At 40.4% G+C, this 27,068-nt stretch overlaps 1 protein-coding gene across 1 annotated transcript in view; it reads right to left on the bottom strand.

The window, feature by feature from the left end:
* The window catches only part of LOC134329543 (prolactin receptor-like), a 55,371-nt gene that overhangs the window by 13,994 nt on the left and 14,309 nt on the right, over positions 1-27,068 (bottom strand). The window contains exon 2 of the mRNA XM_063010828.1: positions 3,069-3,179. Coding sequence (XP_062866898.1) covers positions 3,069-3,156 — 88 coding nt within the window. The 5' untranslated portion in view covers positions 3,157-3,179. The remainder of the gene's footprint in view (positions 1-3,068; positions 3,180-27,068) is intronic.

Here is a 27,068-nt window from a genome sequence, read left to right on the forward strand (position 1 = left end):
AAGTAAGCATTGAGGGTTAAGGGTCTTGCTCAAGGACCCAACAGTGGCAACCTGGCAGGTTGGGTTTGAACCAGCAACCTTTTGATTACTGGACCAGTACCTTAACCACTAGGCTACAGCTGCCCAGAAATAATGTGGTTTGTCATGCAAGAATTTACAGCACGCAGGTTCCTACACTGAGAAGTTCAGTAAACACTGACCCACACATTTGCTGTGGACTAACAGACAGTTCTGCTATTCTTCCAAAATGCTCTGAATCTAATTCAGTCTAATTCAGTTTGGTTAATAATCTAAGACTTGGGACTTCATTAAAGTTAGAAAATAAGCCTGAAGCGGCGCATTGAGGTCGTGTGATGGACAATAAAACCCAGGCAGCATTACAGAGACGACCTGAAGATTTGCCCCGGGTGAAGGACTGGAGATCCACGTACTCTAAGCCTTATTTGGTGCTGCGGGGCTCGAGAAGAAATTGAATTGGAGCCGAACAGAGCGAGAGACCTTGTGAGTGAGATTTATTCTCCAGCACTGTTTTACTGCAGTCACAAACAAGCGGCTTTCTACAAATCTGATGCTCCACTTAGCTTAAGCAATGTTAAGCACAGTTTCTTTGATGAACATAAACACAGTTTTTAAATCAGTGCTGGATCAACTTAGACAGACATTAATTAATTTTTACTTAACAAATACTGTAGCTCAGCTACACAGTGTGTACAGAGTGTAACACACAGCTGCTAAACTGCAGGCTACATCCCAAATGTTGTTTATTTACACTAAAGCTTCAACCTTTAATATTGTCCCATTTTAACTAATTTTACATAATTACAGTGGATTTGATTTAATGTAACTCCATGTAATGGATTTCTGATTTAAAGGACAAAATCTGGAAAGCTGAAAGCTGGTCCGATTGCAAGACCAGTAGTTCAGTAATTATCCACTAGGCGGCGCACATGTCTCTGTTTACATGAGTGATGAGCTTTATTTTACCGTCTTGCTTTGTTCTTGCCTTTTTCTCTGTGTTTTATGCTCCATTTATGCAAGTACTAATGCTTAGTTATGGCATCAAAAAACAAGGGAAGTGGTACACAAAGGAGGTACATCTAGGTTAACTTATTAAGAAATTGGAAAGCGGTGTTTCTGAGGAATATTCATACATTTTCTTATCCGCTTATCCAACACACACACACACACACACACACACACACACACACAAAGCCACTGTGCCACCCTGTGAGGAATATGGTGGAAAAAAATCACATTTCATGGACCAGTGCTGCCCTACCCCTCTTTTAGTCCGTTAAATCGAGGTTCCTCTGTACCTATTACATGAAGCTCACTGGGGAGAGCGAAATGCCCCATTTGTGCAACGACGTCCCTATTTCCTAGGGTGAGACGTCTTGGAGAGACTGGTTCCTTGTTTGTCCTGCTGTATGAGAGCTTGGCTTGTCTCGAAAGTCACAAATTGAAACATCCAGCTCTCATTACTGCGCTATCTCTGTGCTATCCCCTTTTCTCCGTAGCAGGTTACGGACATAGTTTTTTGTTTGTTACTTATAATCACTTGGACACTTTATTAGTTGAAATTCTTCCTATTAAGTTCACAGCTTTTTAATCTGGACAGGGGTTCTATTTTCTTCTCTAATAGATGCGTGGGGATTCACCTGCCTTTCTCTTTACCATGGTACGTTCAACCCTGTTACAAATACAACTTATTTTACTGATATATTCGAGGACATATTTGCAAACAACTCACTAGCAATTGTATCTAACTTTCTATGTCAAAATCTTTACATCTGTCCACAAGTTACAAAGTATAAATGAGTCTATTAGGCTTATTGTGGTAAAAACTACACTTTACTTCAGGTTGCATGTTTATAGCATCATGCAGTGATGCAAGAGTTTGCATGCGGTTGCATCGGAGCTCTTCATCTACACCAGAGAGTAACGTGTGAAATGACTGCAGCAGATTCAGGACGTAGAGAGACTTGATTGTTCGATATGTTTGTGGACAGAGAGTGTGAGTGAGAATGTGCTGAATGTGTGTGATTTTATCATTTAGCTTTTGTTGGTATACTGGTTGGGATTGGAAGATGAACTACTGACAGTTTTATATTCTCCTATATAATAATGCTTTGACCCTAAAGCCAAATCAACAAAGTTAAAGTTTAAACAGTTTTGGTAAGAAAAATAAAAGTTCTGACCTTTCTGTGCTGGTGAATTAATAAGTTCTGTGTGTGTGATTTGTGTGAAAATAGTGAAACAGTTAAACTAGCATCTCAAAACTCTTAAAAACAGAATCAGTGAATAATGATAAATATATCGACTATAAACGCTGATGGCAGCAACACATTAAAAAAATAAGACGAGTCATGCTTTGCTAAAGGACTCATGAGGAAGTTTCTTTGGTCCTGAACTCTTTGGGTTGAACATCTCGCACTATGATAAAAAACAGGCACTGCACATCACCTACCTAATACCATCTATGGTACGCAGTTTAGGAACAAAGAGACTTGATGAATGAACGAATGCAGCCAAATACAGGAACCATTAAGAAAACCTCCAGTGTGAACATAAACTCAGACCGGAGAGAGACAGATAACAACCAAAACAATCCCTAAATGTTATTAAGTGACCCAGGCTAAATCTGTATAGAGACCCAAAGATAGAACTTCACACATGCTCGTCATCCAATCAGGTACAACTTGAGAGGATCTGCCATGACAAATAGAACAAACTGCCCAAATCCAGGTGTTGAAATTCTGTACAGATGTTCCCAAGAAAACTGACAGCTACCGTTTCTGGTAAAGAGAGTTTCTACAAAATACTGAATAAAGTGAAAAACCAATATATTTAGCTCAGACAGACAGGCAGGCAGGCAGGTAGACAGACAGGCAGGCCGTAAGATAGACAGACAGACAGACAGATAGACAGACAGACAGACAGATAGACAGACAGACAGACAGACAGACAGACAGACAGATAGGCAGGCAGGCAGTAAAATAGATAGATTAGATAGACAGACAGACAGACAGACAGACAGAAAGATAGAAAGACAGATTGGCCTGACTTACCCTCCCTGTGGGTGGCTGTGTGTGAAGATCCCCAGGAAGCTCCATCAACGTTCCACCAGTAAAGTGGCAGGAGCAGGAGCGGCAGCATCGCTCACAGATCAGCAGGGAGTCCTGTTAAAGAAGCAAAAATAGCTTAGCTGTAACAAGAGAGAGAATAATGATAATAATTCTGCCACAGACTGGACTTTTCACTACAGTCCATCCATTTCTGATCTGCTAATTTGAGTGCTTTTGAAAGGAACACTGGAAAAAATGACAAGATGCACCACAATGGTAGTCAAATACCCAAAAAACTAACAGCTGTCATAATATAAAAGCTGCTTTAATAAAGTAGAAGTTTAAGGGTGTGAATAATAATGCCACCACATTATTGTAGTTTTTTTTTTTTTTTTACCCCATAAGCTTTCAGTTTGTTATTGAATATTTTGTTTGCTGGTAGAAGTGGATCAGACACAGCAGCGCTGGAGTTTTTAAACACAGTGTCCACTCACTGTCCACTCTATTAGACACTTCTACCTAGTTGATCCACCTTGTAGATGTAAAGTCAGAGACGATCGCTCATCTATTGCTGCTGTTTGAGTTGCTCATCTTCTAGACCTTCATCAGTGGTCACAGGACGCTGCCCACGGGACGCTGTTGGCTGGATATTTTTGGTTGGTGGACTATTCTCAGTCCAGCAGGGACAGTGAGGTGTTTAAAAACTCCATTAGCGCTGCTGTGTCTGATCACTCATACCAGCACAACACACACTAACATGGCGGGATATTCCGCTAGCACACCAGCACCAAGTTTCTGAACTCCTCGGTCCGAAACTCGGTGTTGCCACCAGTCGGCTGGGCTCCATCTGGCTGGCATAATCGGCAGTGCCTGCAGCAGATTCTAATTGGCCACCGTATCTGCAGGGTGGGGGCTGGACTATGTGTGGGTGGGTGGGATCTTCATATGCTGTGTAAGGACCCTGATTGGTGGAAGAGATGCCTGTGCAGAATGCAGGGGTGTAAGACGTGCAACTGAGGTGAACTGGAGACACTAAATTGTCCATGACTGTGTTGGATGTAATCTTGTGAACTGATGAATCTTGTGTAATGAGTAACTACCGTTCCTGTCATGAATGTAACCAAAGTGTAAAACATGACGTTAAAATCCTAATAAACAAACAAACATCTTTCATCTCGTGACCTTGTCATGTTCAGTATGATCTGATAAACCTGAGCACGTAATTACATAAAGAACAGAACTAACACAGCCAGTCCGAATCTGCCGAGGAGCCAATGAGGAAGTAATAAAAGAAATAAAAGACTAAACGTCCTAGTCACATGATTTTAAGTCGGAATTACCTGGAAAATGAACAAAACGTATGAATCCTTCAACACTTCCTAATTATTTAGGCATTTCAGTCACATCCTTTACTAACAGAAAACAGTTTGGGATGGGAATCCTATCTGTTTTAGTCTGACTGGGCCTGAGACGGGCACTCGAGCCTTCAAATCACATCCAAATAAACTTCAGACGTGACCTGCAGCTCGTCCCTGATGACTCCCGACTCGACTCGAACTTAAATAACCTGTGAACAGTAAGTCTTATCATTATCATCTGAGCAGGGTGTGTGAATGCTACAGTAATATCATTTCTTTTGTGTGTCTGTGTGTGTGTGTGTGTGTGTGTGTGTGTGTATATCAGTGTGTGTTTTTTGACAGCACACGTGCCACAGTGAGACGTGTTCGCCTGACACACTGATTATGAGAGTAAAAAATGAAAGTTATGTCAAACTCAGGGCTGCACCTTATTGGTTAGATCCTGGGTGGAGTAATTCATGCGAGATAGGAAAGCTAGGCAGGGTGTCGGGAGCATGCACATGTGATCTTTGAATTGAATTGATGAATCCATTTCCAGAAGAAGAAAACAAACACAAAACAAGTAAAACAAGAATCTGTTCACCGTCAAGGTCAAAAGACATGAACCCAATTAACCAAGGTACAACAATAAAGATGATAATTACGATAAATAAAATAACCAGTTGCCAAAATTGTATATATTTATATACACACACACATGGGATCTTCAAAAAGTTTCAGCACTTCAGCTGCATCAGTGGCTACGAGCTCAATCAAAAACATGTTTTGCGAGCCGCTCAGGTGGCGCAGTGGTAAAACACGCTAGCACACCAGAGCTGGGCTCTCGAATACATCGCATCGAATCTCAGCTCTGCCATCCGGCTGGGCTGGGCAGCTGCATGAACAATGATTGGCTGTTGTTCATAGGGTAGGATAAAGCCGGATAGGGACCTCATAACTGATGCATTGACAACCTCTGCTGGCTGATTGATGGCGCCTGCGCAGAGTTGAGGAGTAATGCGTTGATAAGGGTGTGGCTCTCCGTACGCAAGGCTGATCCGCATATGAACTCTCCTCGCGCAGGTGAAAAGATGCAGTCGGCTACCACACACATGTCGGAGGGGGTGTGTGTCAGTCTTGCTCTCGCTCGCAGTCGGGTAAGAGGTTAGCACTAGTAGAGAGGAAGCATAATGCAATTGGGTAAAAATTAGACACGCTAAAATCGTGAGAAAAAAGTTGGTACGACGCTGGGAAAAGGGCATCAGAAGATGACAAAGTAGAAAAGTGACGGAGTTTGTTTCTGAAGTTCTTAATAAATAGAGTTAAAAATTGCTGAAACTTTTTGAGAAACCCTCGTGTGTCTGCCCTGCAATGGACTGGTGTCCCATCCAGGGTGTTACTGTGTGCCTCCGCCCATTGAAAAGCTGGGATAGGGTTCCACCCCCGCTTGGATAAGCGGTTAAGTAAGTGAGTGAACAAGGTGGGTAATTCTTTAAATAATCTGTTAAATATTAAATATAAGAATAATAGCCATGTAAACACGTGTATCCCATTATGTTCCCAAAAGGAAAGTTTAGGATGTTCTGCACAAGTGCATTTTATGTGCAAGTCAACATGGTGGGAGCGAAAAACTGAAAACTCAGGTAAAGTCTTGATGCTCCTCTTACTAACATATACACTAAGTGGTACTCTACACATGCACGCCATTTTGGATGGGATTACTTGTAGCTTCCATGTAAACAAAGATTCATATCAGATTGTTGAGTAGAACGTACATATAAACACCCAAGTCTTCATCTGTAATCAGAATGAATTCAATCAGATAAGAAAAAATCTCTACATGTAAGTAAACAGCCATTTAGTCACAGGTGAAGAAATGAAACCCAGAGCCGGTGTTTGTACATTTTTGACCTTGTCTGTACTTATATATCTGACATACGGGTTGTTGTGCCTCGTGAGCCACTTCTGTTCCCTTGTGCTAAGAGGTTTAAGAGCTTAGAAAGCTGCAGTAAGAACAGCAACATATTGATCCCCATGTGTGTTCTGTGTTACACCGTTATCATCAGTCTGTGAGGACATCTGAAATCTCTTTGTGTATTAGTCTACACAATAATAGAAGGTTCTAATCCCTACTGAGATAAGCCTGGAATTAGCATCCTGCAGCTCCTAATCTACATTTCCGACCTTACGAGAGGCAGCTTTGTGAAACGGACTTGCTTTAAAGTGCTTTCAAAGAGGAAACCAGACACACTGCTATATAAGAACAGATACCTGAATGATTGTACTGTACATATATCAACATTAATATCTTGATATTGAGCTTTGATAAATCGTGTACACATGTAATATTTACTGTCAATATTTATTTTTAACAGCATAAACTCACATAAAAGAAATATTTATTTATTTTTTATGTCGTAAACCTCAATAGAATGCTAGAAAACAAATATGATGCTTTCTTTATGTAATATATTATTGTTTGTAAAGGGGCGGGTCACTCCTCACTAGTGAAGCACATGGTAGAGCACGCGCAAAATAAAAACTAATCCAAGTGTAGATGGTTTATTATCAAAGGACAATTACAAATTATTAACATGGCCAAAATAATAAAACACAAACAAATGAATGACAAAAAACATCTGCAGCCTGCAAAGGAGAAAATGGATAGAACAAGGATAGTGCAGAACTCAGAACTGGTTGTCACCAGATGACAGGTGGCTCCGGCCATACGCCGGGACCAGAAACGCATGAGCGGCACTTCAACTCCAACAACTGGTGTAACCCAGGTGAGGTCCGCTTAAGAAACAAGGCATCGCGCCACACCCGCCCTCCACATTCAAAACTATTTAAAATCCCGACATATTTAACTGCGTACTGTGTGTTGCATATCATTTCACTACAACACCACGGCTAGTGCATTCAGACATAGTATTTAAAATAGTTTTGTGTGGTTTGGGACACAGCCAGACTTGAAGGTAGTCAGGTTTAAAAAGTTTGCATTTTTTAAATAATTAATCCCAACGTGGAGGCCGCAGCCGGTGGTTCTATAGTAGTAGTACATAATAATAGTATTTACATCTTCCAATCCAAGCCATATTATTTAAATGTGTACATATAGAACTCTTACACTGCTTTTTAGCTCATGTTGTGCCCTTCAAAATAATAAACACACACACACACACACACATATTTCTGCTTATCTGTCTGTTATGTCTGAAATGTAAAGGTCATTGAAAAGCAGACACAACAAACATAAAACAAATATTATCTGATGTTTTTATGAGGGCGGCACGGTGGCTCGCTGGGTATTACTGTCGCCCCACAGCAAGAAAGTCTGGATCCTTTCTGTGTGAAGTTTGCATGTTCTCCCCGTGTCTGTGTGGTTTATTTCCTGAAAGCTATATAAATATCCCCCTAGGTGTGAGTGTATGTGTGTGTGTGTGTGTGTTTGCCCTGTGATGGACTGCTGACCTGTCAAGGGTGTGAATCAGACCCACTGAAACCCTGACCAGGATAAAGACTGAATGAATGTTTATATGAGCACACAATAAAACAGAAAAGCTGTAGATAATGCAGATAATATGTACAGAATTTACAATACAGCTCGCTGGGAAGAGCAAAGCAAAGCTCAACCTCAAAAAACCTTTAGATTTATTTTATTTTACTCTTAATAATGCAGGAACTAAACCGTCCCTCAGCCTGTCTTGGCGTGGTATCATCAGGGACATTATTTTTGTACTTGAGAAAGTAAAAACTAAACTGTTGTACATTATAAGACGTCTATTAACTTCCCTTTGTAAATGATACAAAATAAAAAAACAAAACATGTCCTTTAAAAGTATCAACACTTTTACATTGTAGTACTTTTATCATCACGAGTGTAGGAGGAAATAACTTCATATTCTGCTAGCACAAGTTTGTGACTCAACTCCTCACCCACACAAACAAATGATTATTAACATTCAGATTTATCACCAGAGGATCTTATGAATTGCTGTGCCATATACACCGATCAGCCATAACATTAAAACCACCTCCTTGTTGCTACACTCACTGTCTATTTTATCAGCTCCACTTACCATATAGAAGCACTTTGTAGTTCTACAATTACTGACTGTAGTCCATCTGTTTCTCTACATACTTTGTTAGCCCCCTTTTATGCTGTTCTTCAATGGTCAGGACCCCCACAGAGCAGGTATTATTTAGGTAATGGATCATTCTCAGCCCTGCAGTGACACTGACATGGTGGTGGTGTGTTAGTGTGTGTTGTGCTGATATGAGTGGATCAGACACAGCAGTGCTGCTGGAGTTTTTAAATACAGTGTCCACTTACTGTCCACTCTGTTAGACACTCCTACCTAGTTGGTCCACCTTGTAGATGTAATGTCAGAGACGATCGCTCATCTATTGCTGCTGTTTGAGTCGGTCATCTTCTAGACCTTCATCAGTGGTCACAGGACGCTGCCCACGGGGTGCTGTTGGCTGGATATTTTTGATTGGTGGACTATTCTCAGTTCAGCAGTGACAGTGAGGTGTTTAAAAACTCCAGCAGCGCTGCTGTGTCTGATCCACTCATACCAGCACAACACACACTAACACACCACCACCATGTCAGTGTCACTGCTCTGTAGTGGTCCTGGGAGAGTCCTGACCATTGAAGAACAGCATGAAAGGGGGCTAACAAAGTATGTAGAGAAACAGATGGACTACAGTCAGTAATTGTGCTTCTACAAACTACAAAGTGCTTCTATATGGTAAGTGGAGCTGATAAAATGGACAAAATCATCACACAAGGTTCATCAGTTCACACAAGGTTATATTGAACACAGTCATGGACAATTTAGTATCTCCAGTTCACCTCACTTGCACGTCTTTGGACTGTGGGAGGAAACCGGAGCTCCTGGAGGAAACCAAATCGAATGCAGTGACATAGATACATCAACACAGAGTATGTGTAAGAGAGTTTGGTTAACAAGGTTAAGTTAGGTGATATAAATACAACATAAACATAAACCTGATGAACTCATGTTAAAGTGGGGCTGTTTGTTCTCATATCACTGATGTAACATTAATTACAGCCTATTATACTCACAAAACATCTTATACTGAGTCTTATTTCCATTCACAGCGCTTCTTTGTGTCCTCGTGTCCTTGTGTTCAGTTTAATATCTGTGTTTTTTCTCTCCATGATAACCAGAGGCATAAAGTAACACTTTGTTGCTGAGTGAATATCTGATTTATTTTATGCTAAACAACACATCACAGGACAAAGGCTTATTAAAAAGTTCTTCACTTTTTATTCTTCACGTTTATTATGTTTTTATTTAATAAAAAATATTTCTAGTGGATTTGTACACAGATCTGTATTTCACAGTCGCTTTTTTAAAGTCAAAGTTCTATAAACACATTAGGCACCATTTTAAGACAAACAGACACATTCTACGTCATCCTACACTCCCGAGAAGAGGGCGTGTCTAAATTCTTAGATACAGGAGATAAAATGCTCCTACTGAGGCGCCTTAATTCTAAGTAATAATCTGACTGAATGACAAGGGAGCGTCCGATACTTCCCTAGTGCTGAAGGCAATCCCAACATTCAGTGCAGCACGACTTTTCTCACAAAAAAACTACAAATATGGCGGGCGAATGCGGAGCAACCAACGGAGGTCTTTTCAAATGTAAATAAATTGTCATTGATGTTTAATTTGTATAAACGTAATTTACAAGTATCATTTATTTGTAAATTCGGGCTCGTCAGGGCCAGTTTAACCATTTTCGGTACACGGAGGGAGACGTTAGCTGGACTGCTAGCTGGTTGTGCTGCCTCAGCCCGTTGGTTTGAATGGTCTGAGGCTAACTGTGTTAGCTTAGTAAGCTAAAACTACAGTGACGTAATTGGCGTAACTGCTGTCTAAGTAGTGCATCTAAATAATCTGACTTATGAGTTTGATTGTCTTATCAGAATCCTCTCTACTGAGGCAGCAGTACAGGTAGGCAGTAGGCAGTAAGGCAGCTCCTCTTTATTCAGTATTGTTGTTTTTCTTTAAGCCATGATTAAATAGACATCCCTCCACCTGGAGCAAATAAACATTTAGTGTTTATTACATTTAAATCCAGTAAAGATTAATATAAAGACATGTTCTCGCCGCTCAGGTGGCGCAGCGGTAAAATACGCTAGCACACCAGAGCTGGAATTTCGAATACAGCGTATCGAATCTCAGCTCTGCCATCCGGCTGGGCTGGGCGGTTATATGAACAACGTTTGGCTGCTGTTTATACAGGGAGGGAGCCGGATAGGGACCTCATAACTGATGCAATTACGACCTCTGCTGGCTGGTTGATGGCATCTGCACAGAGTCAAGGAATAATGCTGATCAGGGTGTGGCTCTCCGTGCACAGGGCTGATTTGCATATGAACTCGGCTGGTGCAGGTGAAAAAATGCAGTCGGCTACTGCACACGTATCGGATAATATATATAAATATTAATGCCTTTTCTCCTGATTTTTTAGTGCGTTTTTTTTTTTTTACCCAATTGCATTATGCTTCCTCTCTACTGGTGCTGACCCCTGCCCCTGATTGAGATATATATATAAAGACGTTCTCATTTTTCATTTTACATTAAATGAAAAATCCAAAAACATCCCACTTAACAGCACCAGCGAGGACAGAAGCATTTTTATCATGCTTATCTTATCTGAACCAGCACAAAAATAAAGCTCAGGGTTGGTTTTATGACCAGGCTTCAGACTGGTGGATTGAAACACACACCCACCTCCATCAGAGATGTTGTGCAGTATTTACAATGTGTATTGTCCTTAAACTGACCTGTGTAGTCAGCAGGGAGCTGATGATGCTGCTACTTGATCAACAAGCCTGAATAATCATGTCTGGACTGCGGGTTACAAAGCCAATGCTAAACAGAGTCTTTACAAAAGCTTTTACTCTCTAATTTTCAAAGCATCAGTGATGTGCACAAATGCACAGTGAAAGCTTAAAAGGTCTCAAAGGGCTTAAACACACACAAACATCACAGAAGATCAATATAATTGAAGAATAACCTTAATACAAAGCTGCAGTATAACAAAAAATTCATTACAACAAACGTATGATGCAGCACTTTTTATTTATTTATTTATCTGTAATAGTTAGTGGAGCTATTCATGCAGGCTCCTCCTCTATAGCAGTGGATTTCAACCATTTCTCCTCACGGAAGCTTCTTCTGTACTAGTACCAAGGTGATGGATTAAACGTCCCCTGGCTAGCCAAACAACTAGGGATGTAACGATGCACCACAAGGCAGTTAACAATCGGTGGGATTTTCCAGCCAAATTTATTTATGTGAGAATACTTTCCTTATTTGTATTATTCATTTATTTATTTAATGTTGGATTTGTTTTAAAATTTCATTTCAGTTTTTTTTTTTTACACAAAATGGGAAATGTGCAGCATTGTTTTGCATAGTTTGTACCTACCTCAGAAATAAAAGGACATTCATTATTTAGATCAATAACAGATAAGCACAAATACAGTATTTTATTTTATTTATTTAAAGAGAAATAATAAAAAGAAACTTTGTCGTAATTTGTCTTCAATTTCATTTTGTTTAAAAAAAATCGGGGAAAAAAATCGTATCATGAACCCAGTATCATCCGTCAATCGTATTGCATCAAGGGTAGAGTGTATCGTTACATCCCTACAAACAGCTGAGTCTTTTGCTATCACAAAATTAATGCAAGCACATTCTGTCTAACCTTAAAATCAACACAAAGAAATTCAACCAAATAAACTGTGAATAAGATTTGTCCAATACAGTCCAAATAATTAGGCTTTCAAAAAACAAACTGTACAACAAGAGGTGACTGTGTACCGTCAAAGTACGAGTCGAGAAATTCACATGTTTAAAACTCAGAGGGATCTTCAAAAAGTTTCAGCACTTTTATATTTAGGTTATAAGCGGTGAGGGTGAGAGAAGTAGTAATCGGTCGTGTCTGAGAGACTGAGAGACGCTTATAGTCCGTATTTAGCTCCATCTGATTTCCACCTTTTTGGACGCTCAAAGAAGCTTTAAGGGGAAGAAGATTTTCATGTGATGACGATGTAAAAGCAGCGCTGCATCAGTGGCTACGAGTTCAACCAAAAACATGTTTTGCTGAGGGCATTAAAAAGTTGGTACGATGCTGGAGAACATGATGTTAAAATCCTAATAAACAAACAAACAATGAAGCTGGAGGAAATGCATCAGAAGGTGAACATGTAGAAAAGTGCTGGAGTTAGTTTTTTGAAATTCTTAATAAATAGAGTTTAAAAAAGTGCTGGAACTTTTTGAAGAACCCTCATACATCCACAATTCAGCGTGCTAGCCAGTAACTTTACATGAGTGACAGCACAGCGTGAAGTACTCAGAACTGAAGATTACAGGAAGCTTTTTAAGTCCATTACACTATTTAGAAGACACTTTGGACCAAGTGTCAGCACTGCAGGACATGGCAAACTCAATAATACTCAATAACACTTCACATACTGGCAATTTAGATCAATCAGTGTTTAAGGGAGGCAGAACACAGAGAGATCATGCCAAACTTCACTGAGGAATTGCTGTTGATGCTTTGTGAACTGAGGCAAATGATACCAATACAGATTGACTGGGGATGCTGTACACAGATCTGACTTTCTACCAGGAACCTTCCATGACTTCACACTTTTCAGTACATAAATGCTTCCCATAATTCTTCTCATTATTATTATTACTATGTGCCTCCTGAGTTCATTTCCAGCTCCTGGCAACCATATGAATAGTGTTCCTGCAGTAGATCCTTTTGTTTTGGGTCTTTATGCTTCTATTCACTCGATTCACTTCTATTTTCTCCTTTTTGCATTGTCATGATTTGAATACTCACAATTTCCCTACATACTCGAACACCACTGCCAATTTCACAACGTCGTTAGCAGGTTATAATGCGCTTCACCTGACCCGGGTTTAGCTGCCGAGTGCATCTGTACACCTGCCAGTGCTTCAGCTGTTCTTACTGTGTTCCTTCACTGCCTGTGCTGAAGACCTTGAGCAGACGGTAGGAGTCGCTGTTGCATTGGCACCACGGTTATAATCATGTCTGTTACACCAGCGGTCCGGCGGGGGCGGGAGGATTTAAAATAAAATTATACTACCAGCATAATAAAAAACACAAAGTGCATAATGATACATCTCACCAATGATGGACAATCATTAGGAATCCTGAGCTTTTAACAGCCGAGGTGCAGAGATGGGGACTCGAGTCGCACGCACAGCGACTTCAGACTCGACTCGGACTCGTTTCAAATCGACTCGTGACTTGCAAAAAATTACTTGTGGACAACAAAAGTCAGCAACATTAGTTACGTGTGACTATATTATATATATATATATAAATGATCCAACATCATTCTGATCGTGTCATTTTCTGCTCTCTAATAATAATAACGCTTTGGCCGTCTTAACCCGCAACGCACGCAATGGGTAAATGTTCCAGCCAGCTTTCGGCGTAGTGATGAAGTGTCGCTCCCTACTTAAAATGGTGGAATACCCTACATAGTGCACTTCACAGTAACAGATAATGTGAATGTAACGCTCCTACAGAATTGGCGCTAATGACTGAAAGAACCGCTTTCTGAACCAATCAGACCTTCTGATTGTAATTGTTAGTAAGAAATGCTGTTATTTGTATTTATTTAGTTTGCAGCGTCACACAAATGATTGTCAATAAAACACTTGATCGGCTTTCTAACGAGTTCCTGTTTTACTTCACAACCGGGAAAAGTTTGGAGGTTTTTAATTATAAGCACATTTACAAAATAACGGATTATATTCCTAATGGGACACACGGTTATAAATTTAATAGCATCTGGAACAAGCTAAGGTAAGCAGTATTATTGTTTTTTTGCTGTGTTTGGGATTTTGGCCGCTGTGCCGAAATTTGCAATGAAAACAAAACGTATCAGTTTAAGCTTTTAACTGGTACCTAGGAAAGTCACAAAGTAAAACAGCAAAATACACTCGCTAATCTGTTGTTGTTTTTATCTGAACTTCAATTTACAGATTATTTGTTTATTTCTATAGATTTCTATAGATTATATTGACTCGTGACTTGACTCGGACTCTAGCCTAAAGACTCGTGACTCGACTCGACTCGAACTCGTATTTTGTGACTTGTGAACATCTCTGCCGAGGTGTGTTCCTTATGTCCAGTCTACTACAGAACTTTGTTTTGGTTGCCGTCAATGCATAAAATCCCGTTTAACAAAGATAGATGTTGGAAATGGAAGCAGTGTTTTCATTGCTTTTGTAGCATCTCTGATAATTGACTCTGTGATTTCTGTGCGGCCCGTGGATTGGTGGTTGGGGACCACTGTGTTAAATGCCGGGTATCAGAAATTTCACGATTTAAATGGATTTGACATGTATAATGAATCGATATTCACTTTAAACAGCAGATTGCGCTGCCGCTATTCAACTCCCCTGGTTGACGTCACTGGCGCTATACGCCTGGTTGCCAAATTGGGCTTAAATCAAAATTGTTTTGCATAGTTTGTACCTACCTCAGAAATAAAAGGACATTCATTATTTAGATAAATAAAAGATAAAAACAAATGCAGTATTTTATTTTATTTTTTAAGAGAAATAATAAATATTAATAAAAAAATAATCTTCAATTTCAGTTTTAAAAATTCTGAAAAAAATCATATCGTGAACCCAGTATTGTGAATCGCATCGCGGGTAGAGTGTATCGTTACATCCCTGTTCATGACCCATTAATGACTGTACGCAGTAAAGCACTCATAAGATGAGCAGCCATGCTGATATTCCTCTGTTACAGTTTTTAATAAGTCAAAAATGAGCATGTCAAAAATGTCCTTGATTTGAAAACAAATAAACAAACTGCGCACTGACTAAGTGGGTAGTAGCACTGTCGCCTCACAGCAAGAGGGTCCTGGGTTTGATCCCCAGGTGGAGCGGTCAGGGTCCTTTCTGTGTGGAGTTTGCATGTTCTCCCCGTGTCTGCTTGGGTTCCCTCCGGGTGCTCTGGTTTCCTCCCACAGTCCAAAAACATGCAGCCAGGCTAACTGGAGACACTGAATTGTCCTATAGTTACCTGGCCGCTAGGATGCATAAACCAGTGCATTGTAGTGCCGGTCCCAAGCCCGGATAAATAGGGAGGGTCGTGTCAGGAAGGGCATCCGGCGTACAAACTGTGCCAGATCAATAATGCGGATCATCTCAGGATAATCTCAGATTTGCTACCGGTCGGCTGGGCACCCCTAGCAGGCACGATTGCCTGCAGCAGACAAAAACTGGACAGCAAGTCTGCTGGGTGAGAAAAGACCAGACTGATAACCCTAATAAGCACATATACCCTCCTCGGACACAGAGTCGAGGACTAATTTGGGGAAACTTCCCCAAATAAAACACCACAATTTGGGGAAAAGGGGAAAAAACTTCAGAAGTTTTGGTTGGTTAAACTTCAGAGGTTTTGTTGAGTAGTGTAGCGCTGTGTTTAAAGATTCAACCAGACTAGAAGCTTGTTACTGGATATCAAAAGCCGGAGCAGATTTTTAAATGATAACTATATAGTTACATACATTTTTATTTGATGTTCAATTTGTTTATTTTTTCATTTTTACCAAAAAACAATTTGTTATCACTTTAAGTAGACAGTCTCACAATGACAACAGGTTACAAACAGAAAAGCCAGCAACTCTCTGTAAAGAAGCCATAATAAAAAAATCTACCTCCATCTGGAGGAAATAAACATTTAATAAGGCGCAGAGACTGCCTGTTAAAGGAACTAAAACAGTCAGTCATCTGTGCCTCCCTGCATTAATGGCTATTAATGGCATGGCAGGTGGGCATGATACTGTAATCAGCGTCCCATGCTGAGCAATTAGCTATATAGTTAGCAACATTTGAATTAGATTATTCTTTAATCAACACTGTACCAGATTTAATTTGTTATTATTTTTGTCATTATTCCAGGTAGATCTTTTTTAATCTGACAGTGATGGACTGTAGATGAAGATTAAATCACATTTTACATGTAACTATCTTTACCATGATCATTTTAAAGTGCTGACAAAAGTGCTTTTCATAGATTTAAATTGCTTGTCACTGTGCTAATATAAGAACAGCAATGTCATACGATCACGAACTATTTTCCGCGCTGTTGTAGCCGTAGACCGCCGCTGTGGTCAGGAGCAATCAGAAGCTTTACTATAAAACCTCTTAGTCACCTCTCAGCGCAGATACATTTGATCTTCTGTTTCATTTCATGCATCTGGTCGCTGACTCCTAATTGCTTTGAGGATGAGAGCTCAGGCTGCAGCAGAAGCAGCCTGTAATTGTGCTGATTAAAAGAGCAGAAAAAAGCCACACAAATCAGCTACACAATGGACATCATTAAAACTCCCATCATTAGTGAGGTCAGATGGTAGAGAAGCACTGCCGGGTCACACTGTGTGAGACACTCTGACTTTCACTCATGTCCTGAATAAACATGCAGAAGGTGGACTGGCATGCTCTTGTGAAATGGATTCCTGCCTCTCGTTGTGTTTAGCACTGCGGATTATGAAATAGGATCAAGTTATATAAGCATATTAATTTTACAAAAACATACAGCTCCACATACAAATGAAAAACTCCATCAGAGCTGCTGTTTCTGATCCACTCATACCAGCACAACACACACTAACACACCACCACCATGTCAGTGTCATTGCAGTGCCGAGAATGATCCACCACCTAAATAATACCTGCTCTGTGGTGGTCCTGTGGGGGTCCTGACCATTAAAAAACAGCATGAAAGGGGGCTAACAAAGAATGCAGAGGAACAAATGGAGTACAGTCAGTAATTGTAGAACTACAAAGTGCTTCTATATGGTGAGTGGAGCTGATAAAATGGACAGTGAGTGTAGAAACAAGGAGGTGGTTTTAATGTTATGGCTTATCGGTGTATATGTGCTTATTAGGTTTATCAGTCCGATCTTTTCTCACCCAGACTTAGTGACCAATCTTTATCTGCTGCAGGAAGTGACCTTTTTCAAAATATGGTCAAATATTTTTGGACAGTAATTTACTCTACAGTGAATCTGCTGAGGATGAAGAGCGTGATGAAGACGCCTGAATGAAATCACGGACATTGCTGGAGATCTGTGCATTTTAATAAAGCCGTGCTTGTTATCTCGCTACGTCTGTTCAACCTATTTTTCCTTTTTTCCTTCTTGCTTTTGCACTATAACTGGCTGCTTGTACGAGCTTCTCGTGGCTTTTATCCATGTCACACTGACCTTACGCGGCTACAGGATTCAGGCATTGTGTGTATTTTTATAGTCACACACAAAAAACACAAGCTTTGAACGTAAGAGCATTAAAAGCAGCTCAATGCTTAATGTCTACTGACTAACCACAATGAAAGGAACGATTTTAAATAATACTGAATGCAGTAATCAAAATACAATAACAGGACGGCGGTGAGGTTCTTTAATAAAGGTCCAGATATTAAAGAGAAACTATAAAAAACTAGTTCAGTATTATAATGCTAGACCTCATGTCCGTGTCCTCATACATTTTGTTTGTGTTTGGCATAAATATTTAAATATCATTCAATTCAGAATTGTTGAGACATCACGTAAAACGCTAATAAATCAGAGATCAGTGATTTCTGCATTTTTTTATGTGAATTAAATTTAAAACAGCAAAAAAAACATGTTTACCCCTGTGATACATCATCTAACCCAGGGGTTTTCAACTTTTTTGGACATACGCCCCCTTCCGTGTGCCAACCTTAAACTTCAACTTTGCTTTTATTAGCTTAAAGTAATGTAAACTATATAATACTTTTATATTACAATATAAAATGGTATAATTAATGTTGTGCACATCATACATACGATGCAATTTTGGCTGCTTGTACGAGCTTCTCTGGGCTTTCATCCATGTCACACTGACCCTACGCGGCTACAGGATTCAGGCATCATGTGTATTTTTATAGTCACACACACAAAAAAAACAACATTTGCACAAAACACAAGCTTTGAACGTAAAAGCACTAAAGAGCAGCTCTGTATAATTCAGCCTGCTTAATGTCTACTGACTAACCACAATAAAAAAAACGATTTTAAATAATACTGAATGGACTAATCAAAATACAATAACAGGACGGCGGTGAGGTTCTTTAATAAAGGTCCGGATATTAAAGAGAAACCATAAAAAACTACTTCAGTATTACAACCCTAAATCAGAAAAAGTTGGAACAGTATGGAAAATGCAAATAAAATAAAAACACAGTGTTTACTTTGACTTGTATTTGATTGCAGACAGGATAAATCTGAGATATTTCATGTTTTGCCTGCTCAACTTCATTTCATTTGTTAATATACCACCATTCCTGCATTTCATTCAAGGAATCAGAAGGAATTTCAGTGCGTAACGGTCAAGGGTGCAAGCTTAGGCTGAACGCCCGTAATCTTTGATCCCTCAGACGGTCCTGCATCAAGAACCGCCGCTCAACAATAGCTGATATAACCACATGGACAAGGGATTACTTGGGATCCCTTTATCAAGCACTGCAATACAGAATTACATGCACAAATGTAAAACTTTACTGTGCAAAAAAGAAGTCTTATGTTAACCATGTCCAGAAGCGGCTCGGAGGCATCTAGGATGGACCATCACACAGTGGAAACGTGATATTTAACTGCAACAAGTTTCCAGAAAGTTGGTACAGGAGCATGTTTACTTCTGTAATACATCATCTAACCGTTTTACAATGTGTGTGATTGTTTCAGGACTGAAGACGCCAACTGATCCAGTTTGAAAAACCATACAGGGCCAGATTTGTCTTATTTTGTGCTTTGTATTGCACACAATGTTTTGTATTGTATTGGACACAGATTTGGACTGCAGTAGGACAGTCTAGCACCCACACTCTGTACCCACACTGCCAGTAGCCATTCAGTAATAGATTTCAGGCCACTAGCACACCAGAGCTGACATTTCAAACTCCTCAGTTCAAAACTCAGCTCTGCCATCCGGCTGGGCAGCTTTATGAGCTGTTGTTCATACTGGGAGGAAAATGCTGGATAGGGACTCCTCATAACTGATGCAATTACGACCTCTGCTGTACCTTTAAATGCAGGTCATTTAAAGTTTGACAGTTTGGCTGTAGTAGGGCTAGAATCCTTATAGTTTTTACTAAAAATGTGGTTAATAAAACTGCTAAGAAACCACTGCTATTATCTTCTGTTTAAAAAATGTAAATATTAAAAAAAGGTTTAAGAACAAGACAAGTCTCGTGTCCTTTAAGAGTAAAATGATGCATTTAATTGATCATTTCTTTCACATTTTATCCCACAGCACCTGCTTTTATGTCATGGATTATTAGCAGGCCTTTGACAACAATTACGAGAGACCTGTATTATGATTACTATTATGTTCCTCACAGAACACTTCATTTTTCCTTTAATTTCAGATGTTCAGAAGCTCTGACTCGTTGGGTTTGGGAAGACAATGTTCTTTGCAGTCCAAGAAATTGACTTAGAAGAAGCGAGACAGATTGCAGTACACTTGACATGATGTTTCCAGCTAATGAATACAAGTCGTGGTTCGAGACTTACAGAACCCACAGCCTTATTAGAATACAAGGGGTGCAAGGAATACACCATGGACAGAGCACTAATATATCACAGGGGGAAACACAGTTACTTAGTAAAACCTTGAGGTGAATTAAAGAAGCTGAACAGAAAACCTCTGATACAGTTTAGGAGGACAGAGGAAACCAGAGTATCTGAAGGAAAACCTAGAGGACAAAGAACTCTGATTTTCAGTCCTGTACCTGTCCGAACAGATCTGATCCTGCAACTGCTGTGACTAACAAAAACTGTACTGGCTCTATTCATCTCGTATCCTCCCACGTTGTAAACTCGTCATTTCTGCCTGCATATTCATACACAAATGTACCACACACATTTACATGTCACGTCTGCTGCTGCTTTAACCTACTCGTCATGATACAGCGCTGGCAGCTGCAGAGCGGCGTGGTCCCAGAGAATAAGCAGATAATTCGTTTTTCCATCAGTCCAGCAAGAGAGACACATCAAAAGTCGAAAAGGTTAAAGTGAAAGCATCGTCACATTCAATATTTAAACGCAATGAACTAAAGTGCAAACAGTGTAAACCAGGGGTGTTAAAACCTTTCTTGTCGGAGGCCAGATGGAGTAAAAAATATGCAAACACGAGACACAGACTCTTTAGTAATAAAATTAAAAATATATAACTATCATATAAATATAAATTTTCGGCATTTAGCAGATGCTTTTATCCAAAGTGACTTTTTACAGTCCTGTGACTGTATACTGTTTAAGCAATTGAGGGTTGGGGGCCTTGCTCAAGGGCCCGACAGTGACAACCTGGCAGTGGTGAGGCTTGAACCTGTGAACTTTTAATTAATAGTCCAGTTCCTTAACCACAGTGTCGTGTAAACTGAGATTTTGCCGATTTTACTCACCAGTCGCCCACACTCCTCTATCTGGCTTTTTTTTTTTTTTTTTTGTTAGCTTTCATCGTGCCTTATTAATCATTCAGTTTAATCTCGGTAGCTCATAATGGTTATAAATATCACGTTACTTGTAAAACAGGTTTTTCTAATGTTTAGTCAGAGCCAAATCAGATCAGATTAGATTTTTTTCACGTTTCTTTCCTCACTGCCATACGTCCGAGACGATTGTTCCTTTTATCTGGTAGTACAGTTAGATGTAAGTCGAGACTCTGAGGCTGTTTGTGTAGATGCAGGTTGGATTACTGATGCTGTGGTTATTATTGTGAAGGCGTCTCCTGAGATTTAATGTATTTGTGTGATTAGCCTGATGCTTAAGATGCATTGGTGGTTTTTTTTTGGTCTGTCGGTACTGGATTCTGTAACGTCGCTTTGAGACAATGTCTATTGTAAAAAGCGCTATACAAATACATTTGACTTGACTTGGTGAATATTTATTCGCTATTACAAATAAAACATACCTGAGGAACATTTTGATACAGATTTGTTGGAAATGTCTGTTATACACTGGGAATACAGCATTTTAAATACACAGAGTTAGGTTCAATTCCTGAGTAAGTAGTTCTACTCGTGTCATCTGTCGTGGTTCCCTCTGTCCGGTAGCAAGAGATCATAAGATTAGACAAACACGGTGCCCAGGTGGTGCAGCGGGATATTCCGCTAGCACACCACCGCAGAGATTCTGAAATCCTCGGCTAGGCGCCATCTGGAGGGCACAATTGGCTACCGTATCTGCAGGGTGGGGGCCGGACTATGTGTGGGTGGGTGGGTCTTCATACGCTGTGTAAGGACCCTGATTGGCGGAAGAGACGATTGTGCAGAATGCAGGGGCGAGAAGAGGAGAGCTGTACACGTGTTGGAAGAGCCGTGTACAGCAACGTGCTCTCCTCGGATGCTATCTGGTATCTCTCAGCAGCGAAAGACAAAAAATCGGGAGGAAAATGGGGAGAAAAAGCACAAAACAAAAAGAATAGACAAACACGTTGTCTTCTCCTAAACGATCTGAAGTGTATTAATCGTACATGCAGATATACAGTATAGTGAACAGAAAAAGGGGTCACGTGGACCTAAATTCTGCATGATACTATACAGAAGAGTCACAGTCTACATGATCTTAAAGATAACTAAATAACAACCACTTATCCCTAAGATTGGGACAAAGTTGTGGACTCTTGCTGAAATGGCTTGAATCTTAAGATATTTTAAGATTATACTGAAGGAGGAAAACACAACTCGATACTCTTAATACCACCGTGTAACCACCAGAGCCGAAATTCTACCCTACACACCCTTTAAAGCTAATTCTACTTCAAATACTTCAAACTCAGCACAGTGTTGACCAAAGTTCATTCCAGGAAACATCAGCAGATATTAAATAAACCCCAGAGCATCAGCAGTTTCTCGTTCTTATTCATATCACTGGTGATCGCTACGCCAAAACCATTAGCGTGAACCAGAAAAACACCACGGCTGTGACGCAGGTCTGTTACGATGCATCACTCACCCACACATTCACTCACTTACTCACTCACAGAAAAAAACATTTAAAGAAGCCGGTCGACCTTCCAGATGTTTTTGGGGTGTGGGAGGAAGGAGAGGATAAAACCCTCTCATGTTACCCTTTGGTACCCACACTACTAGATTCGGCACGGTGCTGCCCCTGTACCATGTTAACACTGGACTAGATTGGTACTTTGTAACGTGAATCAGGGCAGTGGTAGCTTAAGGTACTGGACTAGTAATCAGAATGTTGCCAGTTCAAGCCCAGCTGCCACCAAGTTGCCACTGTTGGGTCCCTAAGACCTTTAACCCTCGACTGCTCAAATTGTATTCAGTGATAAGTGTGAGTGACTTTGGATAAAATCGTTGGGTGTGGCCCCTAACCATACAAAACCAACACACCAACCAGCATACAACACACATGAATCGATTCTTCTCATCACACATATTACAACGATACAGCGATCATTACAAACTGCTTTCATAACACAGATTTATTCACGTCTCTGTCCACTCGTTTGACTAGCGACATGCTGCACCAGCCGGCTTTCCACAGTATTTTCAACCTTCAAGTGTCCAGTTTCGGCCCACTGTAGCACCAAATTGCTGTTTCTGGGTGAGACAAATGAAACCCAGAGTGCTCTTTCGATACTGTAATCCAGTCAGCTCATGGTTAAATTAGTCTGTGTGTTTTCTGCTCAGTATTGGCGTAAAGAACGCTGTTGTAAATCTTAGATTTCACCTGCAGAACTGAAACTGATGCTCACTGGATGTTTTTATTTGTGTATCCTGATAACAGGGAATCAGTTTCAGACATACTGTACATAAACCAGCCGTTTAAGAAGCAGAAAAGCATGAATGCCACAATCAAATGAATATGCAATTGTACAGGTGTTCATTACAGTGACTGTATATCCTGATTTCAATACAGATGGTTCATTTGTTTATTCTGAATACTCTACTGGAGTCCAACCGTGTGTGTGTGTGTGTGTGCGTGCGTGCGTCTGAGCCCTCAGGTGCAAACGTAGACAAAAAGACTAAAATCTTTGCCTTACAAATGGCCCCACCTGAATTTAATCAATTTACAAACTTGCTTTCCAGCAAAAGTTGGGACGTTTAATGAAATGTAATAAAGAGAAGAATCTGTGATTTGTGATTCTCTTGAGTCTTATTTATTATTTGTTCTCACTGATTACTGCATTTTGTAAATATCATCATTTAGAATTTGATGCCTCCTTCTGTAACACACTTCAAATAAATGGGACAGAGGCGTGTTTACACTGTGTTACCTCACCTTTCCTGTTAAATACACATTTTAATGTGATTCTCCTCCTCATACATGCCGTATATTAATAATAGGAGACAGATCTGGACTGCAGGCAGAAATTAAGCACGATGCTTAATAAGAATACACTTTGTGTGCACTCAGCAGCAGCGACAACGGCAGGTGATAACAATGAGCTCCGGCAAAGAACATGCAAACTTTACACAGGGATCGAACCCAGAAACTTCTTGCTGTAAGGTGACACAAAATGCCAATAATTATTGTTAAGGAAGTTTTTTTTATGTGTTGTGAATGTTTCAAGAAAAAGAAGAAGAGGAGCGCCTTTATTTGTCATTTATACACTGATCAGCCATAACATTAAAACCACCTCCTTGTTTCTACACTCACTGTCCATTTTATCAGCTCCACTTACCATATAGAAGCAATTTGTAGTTCTACAATTACTGACTGTAGTCCATCTGTTTCTCTGCATACCCTTTTAGCCTGCTTTTACCCTGTTCTTCAATGGTCAGGACCCCCACAGAGCAGGTATTATTTAGGTGGTGGATCATTCTCAGCACTGCAGTGACACTGACATGGTGGTGGTGTGTTAGTGTGTGTTGTGCTGGTATGGAGTATTTAAATACCGTGTAGATGTAAAGTCAGAGACGATCGCTCATCTACTGCTGCTGTTTGAGTTGGTCATCTTCTAGACCTTCATCAGTGGTCACAGGACACTGCCCACGGGGCACTGTTGGCTGGATATATTTGGTTGGTGGACCATTCTCAGTCCAGCAGTGACATTGAGGTGTTTAAAAACTCCATCAGCGTTTCTGTGTCTGATCCACTCATACCAGCACAACACACACTAACACACCACCACCATGTCAGTGTCACTGCAGTGCCGAGAATGATCCACCACCCAAATAATACCTGCTCTGTGGTGGTTCTGGGAGAGTCCTGACCATTGAAGAACAGGGTGAAAGGGGGCTAACAAAGCATGCATAGAAACAGATGGACTACAGTCAGTAATTGTAGAACTACAAAGTGCTTCTATATGGTAAGTGGAGCTGATAAAATGGACAGTGAGTGTAGAAACAAGGAGGTGGTTTTAAGGTTATGGCTGATCAGTGTACATCTTTCAACTGAAAGCCCGAAGCTCCACCCGCTGTTCTACCACGTTCCCAGTCTAGCAGGATAATGATTTCTGAAGTGTTCGTTAAAGGCTGCACAAAAATGCTTCAATAAGTATCTAATCGAGCTGTTGCTATGGCAATTCCAGTCACGCTGACCTAGACCCTATAAAAAGGCTCGGGGTGAGGCGAAGAGAAGAGTATACAGGTGGAAACCTAGAAGCCTGGACGACCTGAAGAGGTTTTGTGTTCAGATTTTGTGCTTTGTATTTTCTGATCTCATCATGCATTACAGGAGAAGACTAGATGCTGTTATGTTGGGAAAGGAAGGTGAAAGTACTGACCGCTGCACTGTCAGTAGAAGTGAATGAATTTCCTTGATATAAAATCACTTCGATTAGAGATTACAGTTTTTCAATATTTCCAGTTTGAATTATTTAACCTTTTTCCTCATGTCCATTTGTGAACAATTGCTCTCACTGTGGTTCACTGGAGACCCCAAGCCTCAGGAATATATTTGTAACTCTTTCCAGACTGGTCACTGTCAATGAGTGTTTTGCATCTGTATTTGAATTTCTTTACAATGAGGCATCGTGATGCATTAGCCTGCTTTACATTGCCAGGACGGTTTAGGTCATGTTTGGATTAAACAGGTATGAAAGTGATCATGCCTGGGCGTGGCTAGTCCAATTGAACCCAACCGTCAACTGAAATAGGTAAACTGGTTGCTATACGTAGTAGGTAATGCCTAGTTCACACTACACGATTTTTGCTCCGATTTTCACTCGCCGACTGGTCAGCGCTAGATGTGCCGGCTCGGGAGCAACTCGGCGTTTGCTCGACGATTGAAACTCGGCTCTTGATCGCTATGTGTGAACTACTCAACAACTCGATCCGAGCGCTCGGCGAGCTAAGTTATATATCTAGCTTGTCAAATATCTGGATCTGAGTTGCCCGACTGGCAATGAGTGCTATGTCAAACAGCCAATGAGAACGCAAGATACGGGGTGAGGGGAAACGCAGGGGAGAAGTTGTAAACAGGTGGGACAGGGGCCTAATATAGTTTATATCAGAATACATCGGCACACACAGGTTTTACAGTATTTCTGACCTTATCGTTCTCTACATAACATAACACCATTATTATTAACTTCCAACTCACTATAGAACAATCCCTGCTGGTCGTGTTGCCAAATCCACTCAGATTCATTTATTTTTCCTACATGATTTTACGCTGCACAAACTTTGATAACTCGCTACTTGTTGACGTGCATTTTTGGACGTGGTATCATTAACCCCTCGTTGCTTCTCGCCTTCGTTTTCGTGACAAAACGTAGTTTGGGAGACCAGAGAAGCTCGTCTGTGATTCCAGTTGGTGATAGATGGTGTAGTGTGAAACCCCCGATCACCGATCAGTCGTGTAGTGTGAAATACACACTGACTTGAAAGACTCCCGATTACAAGAGATCCAGTCGTGTAGTGTGAACTGTACAGTGACCTGACGACTTGGAAAGTCGTGTAGTGTGAACTTGGCATAAGGGAGAAATTGCTTTTTGACACAGGGCCGGCATTTTACCTTCAATAAATGAAACTTATGGGTTATTTTGGTGTAATATTAAAAAGAGTTTGATAAACGGAGGTATTTAAGTTTTCTTTTTCATGGGACTGTAGACGAACATGTGCTCTAATCCTTTATCTTCAGCTCCTAAAGCAGAATATAAAATAATTCCAGATATAAGGGTGACTCATGAATAGAACATATCACTGTATGTACAATTAGCCATTACATTTACTGTACTGAGGACAGTGTCAGTATCTTACTGACATTTACTCACAAGAACTAGCACACAGGCACACACACACACACTTCAAATTATTTATTTTATTAGGATTTTACCATCATGCAAACTCCACACAGAAAGGACCTGGACCACTCAACCTGGGAATCGAACCCAGGACCTTCTTGCAGTGTATTCCTGTCAGACCATCTGGGGTTTGTTAGTCTCTGTTGATGTTCAAGCGCAGGTCGTTATTAAGACACTGTATTCTTCATCTCTTTATTACTCATTACGGTCATGGATCAGACCTGCTGCAAACGTGTGACAGGCAAAGCTCCACAGTTTAGTGATTTGGGAAGAGTTTCTGAACCCTTAAAATCATGTGACACAGCGGTATAATGCACTAGCCC

The sequence above is a fragment of the Trichomycterus rosablanca genome, chromosome 15, assembly GCF_030014385.1.
Source record: "Trichomycterus rosablanca isolate fTriRos1 chromosome 15, fTriRos1.hap1, whole genome shotgun sequence".
Lineage (NCBI taxonomy): Eukaryota > Metazoa > Chordata > Actinopteri > Siluriformes > Trichomycteridae > Trichomycterus > Trichomycterus rosablanca.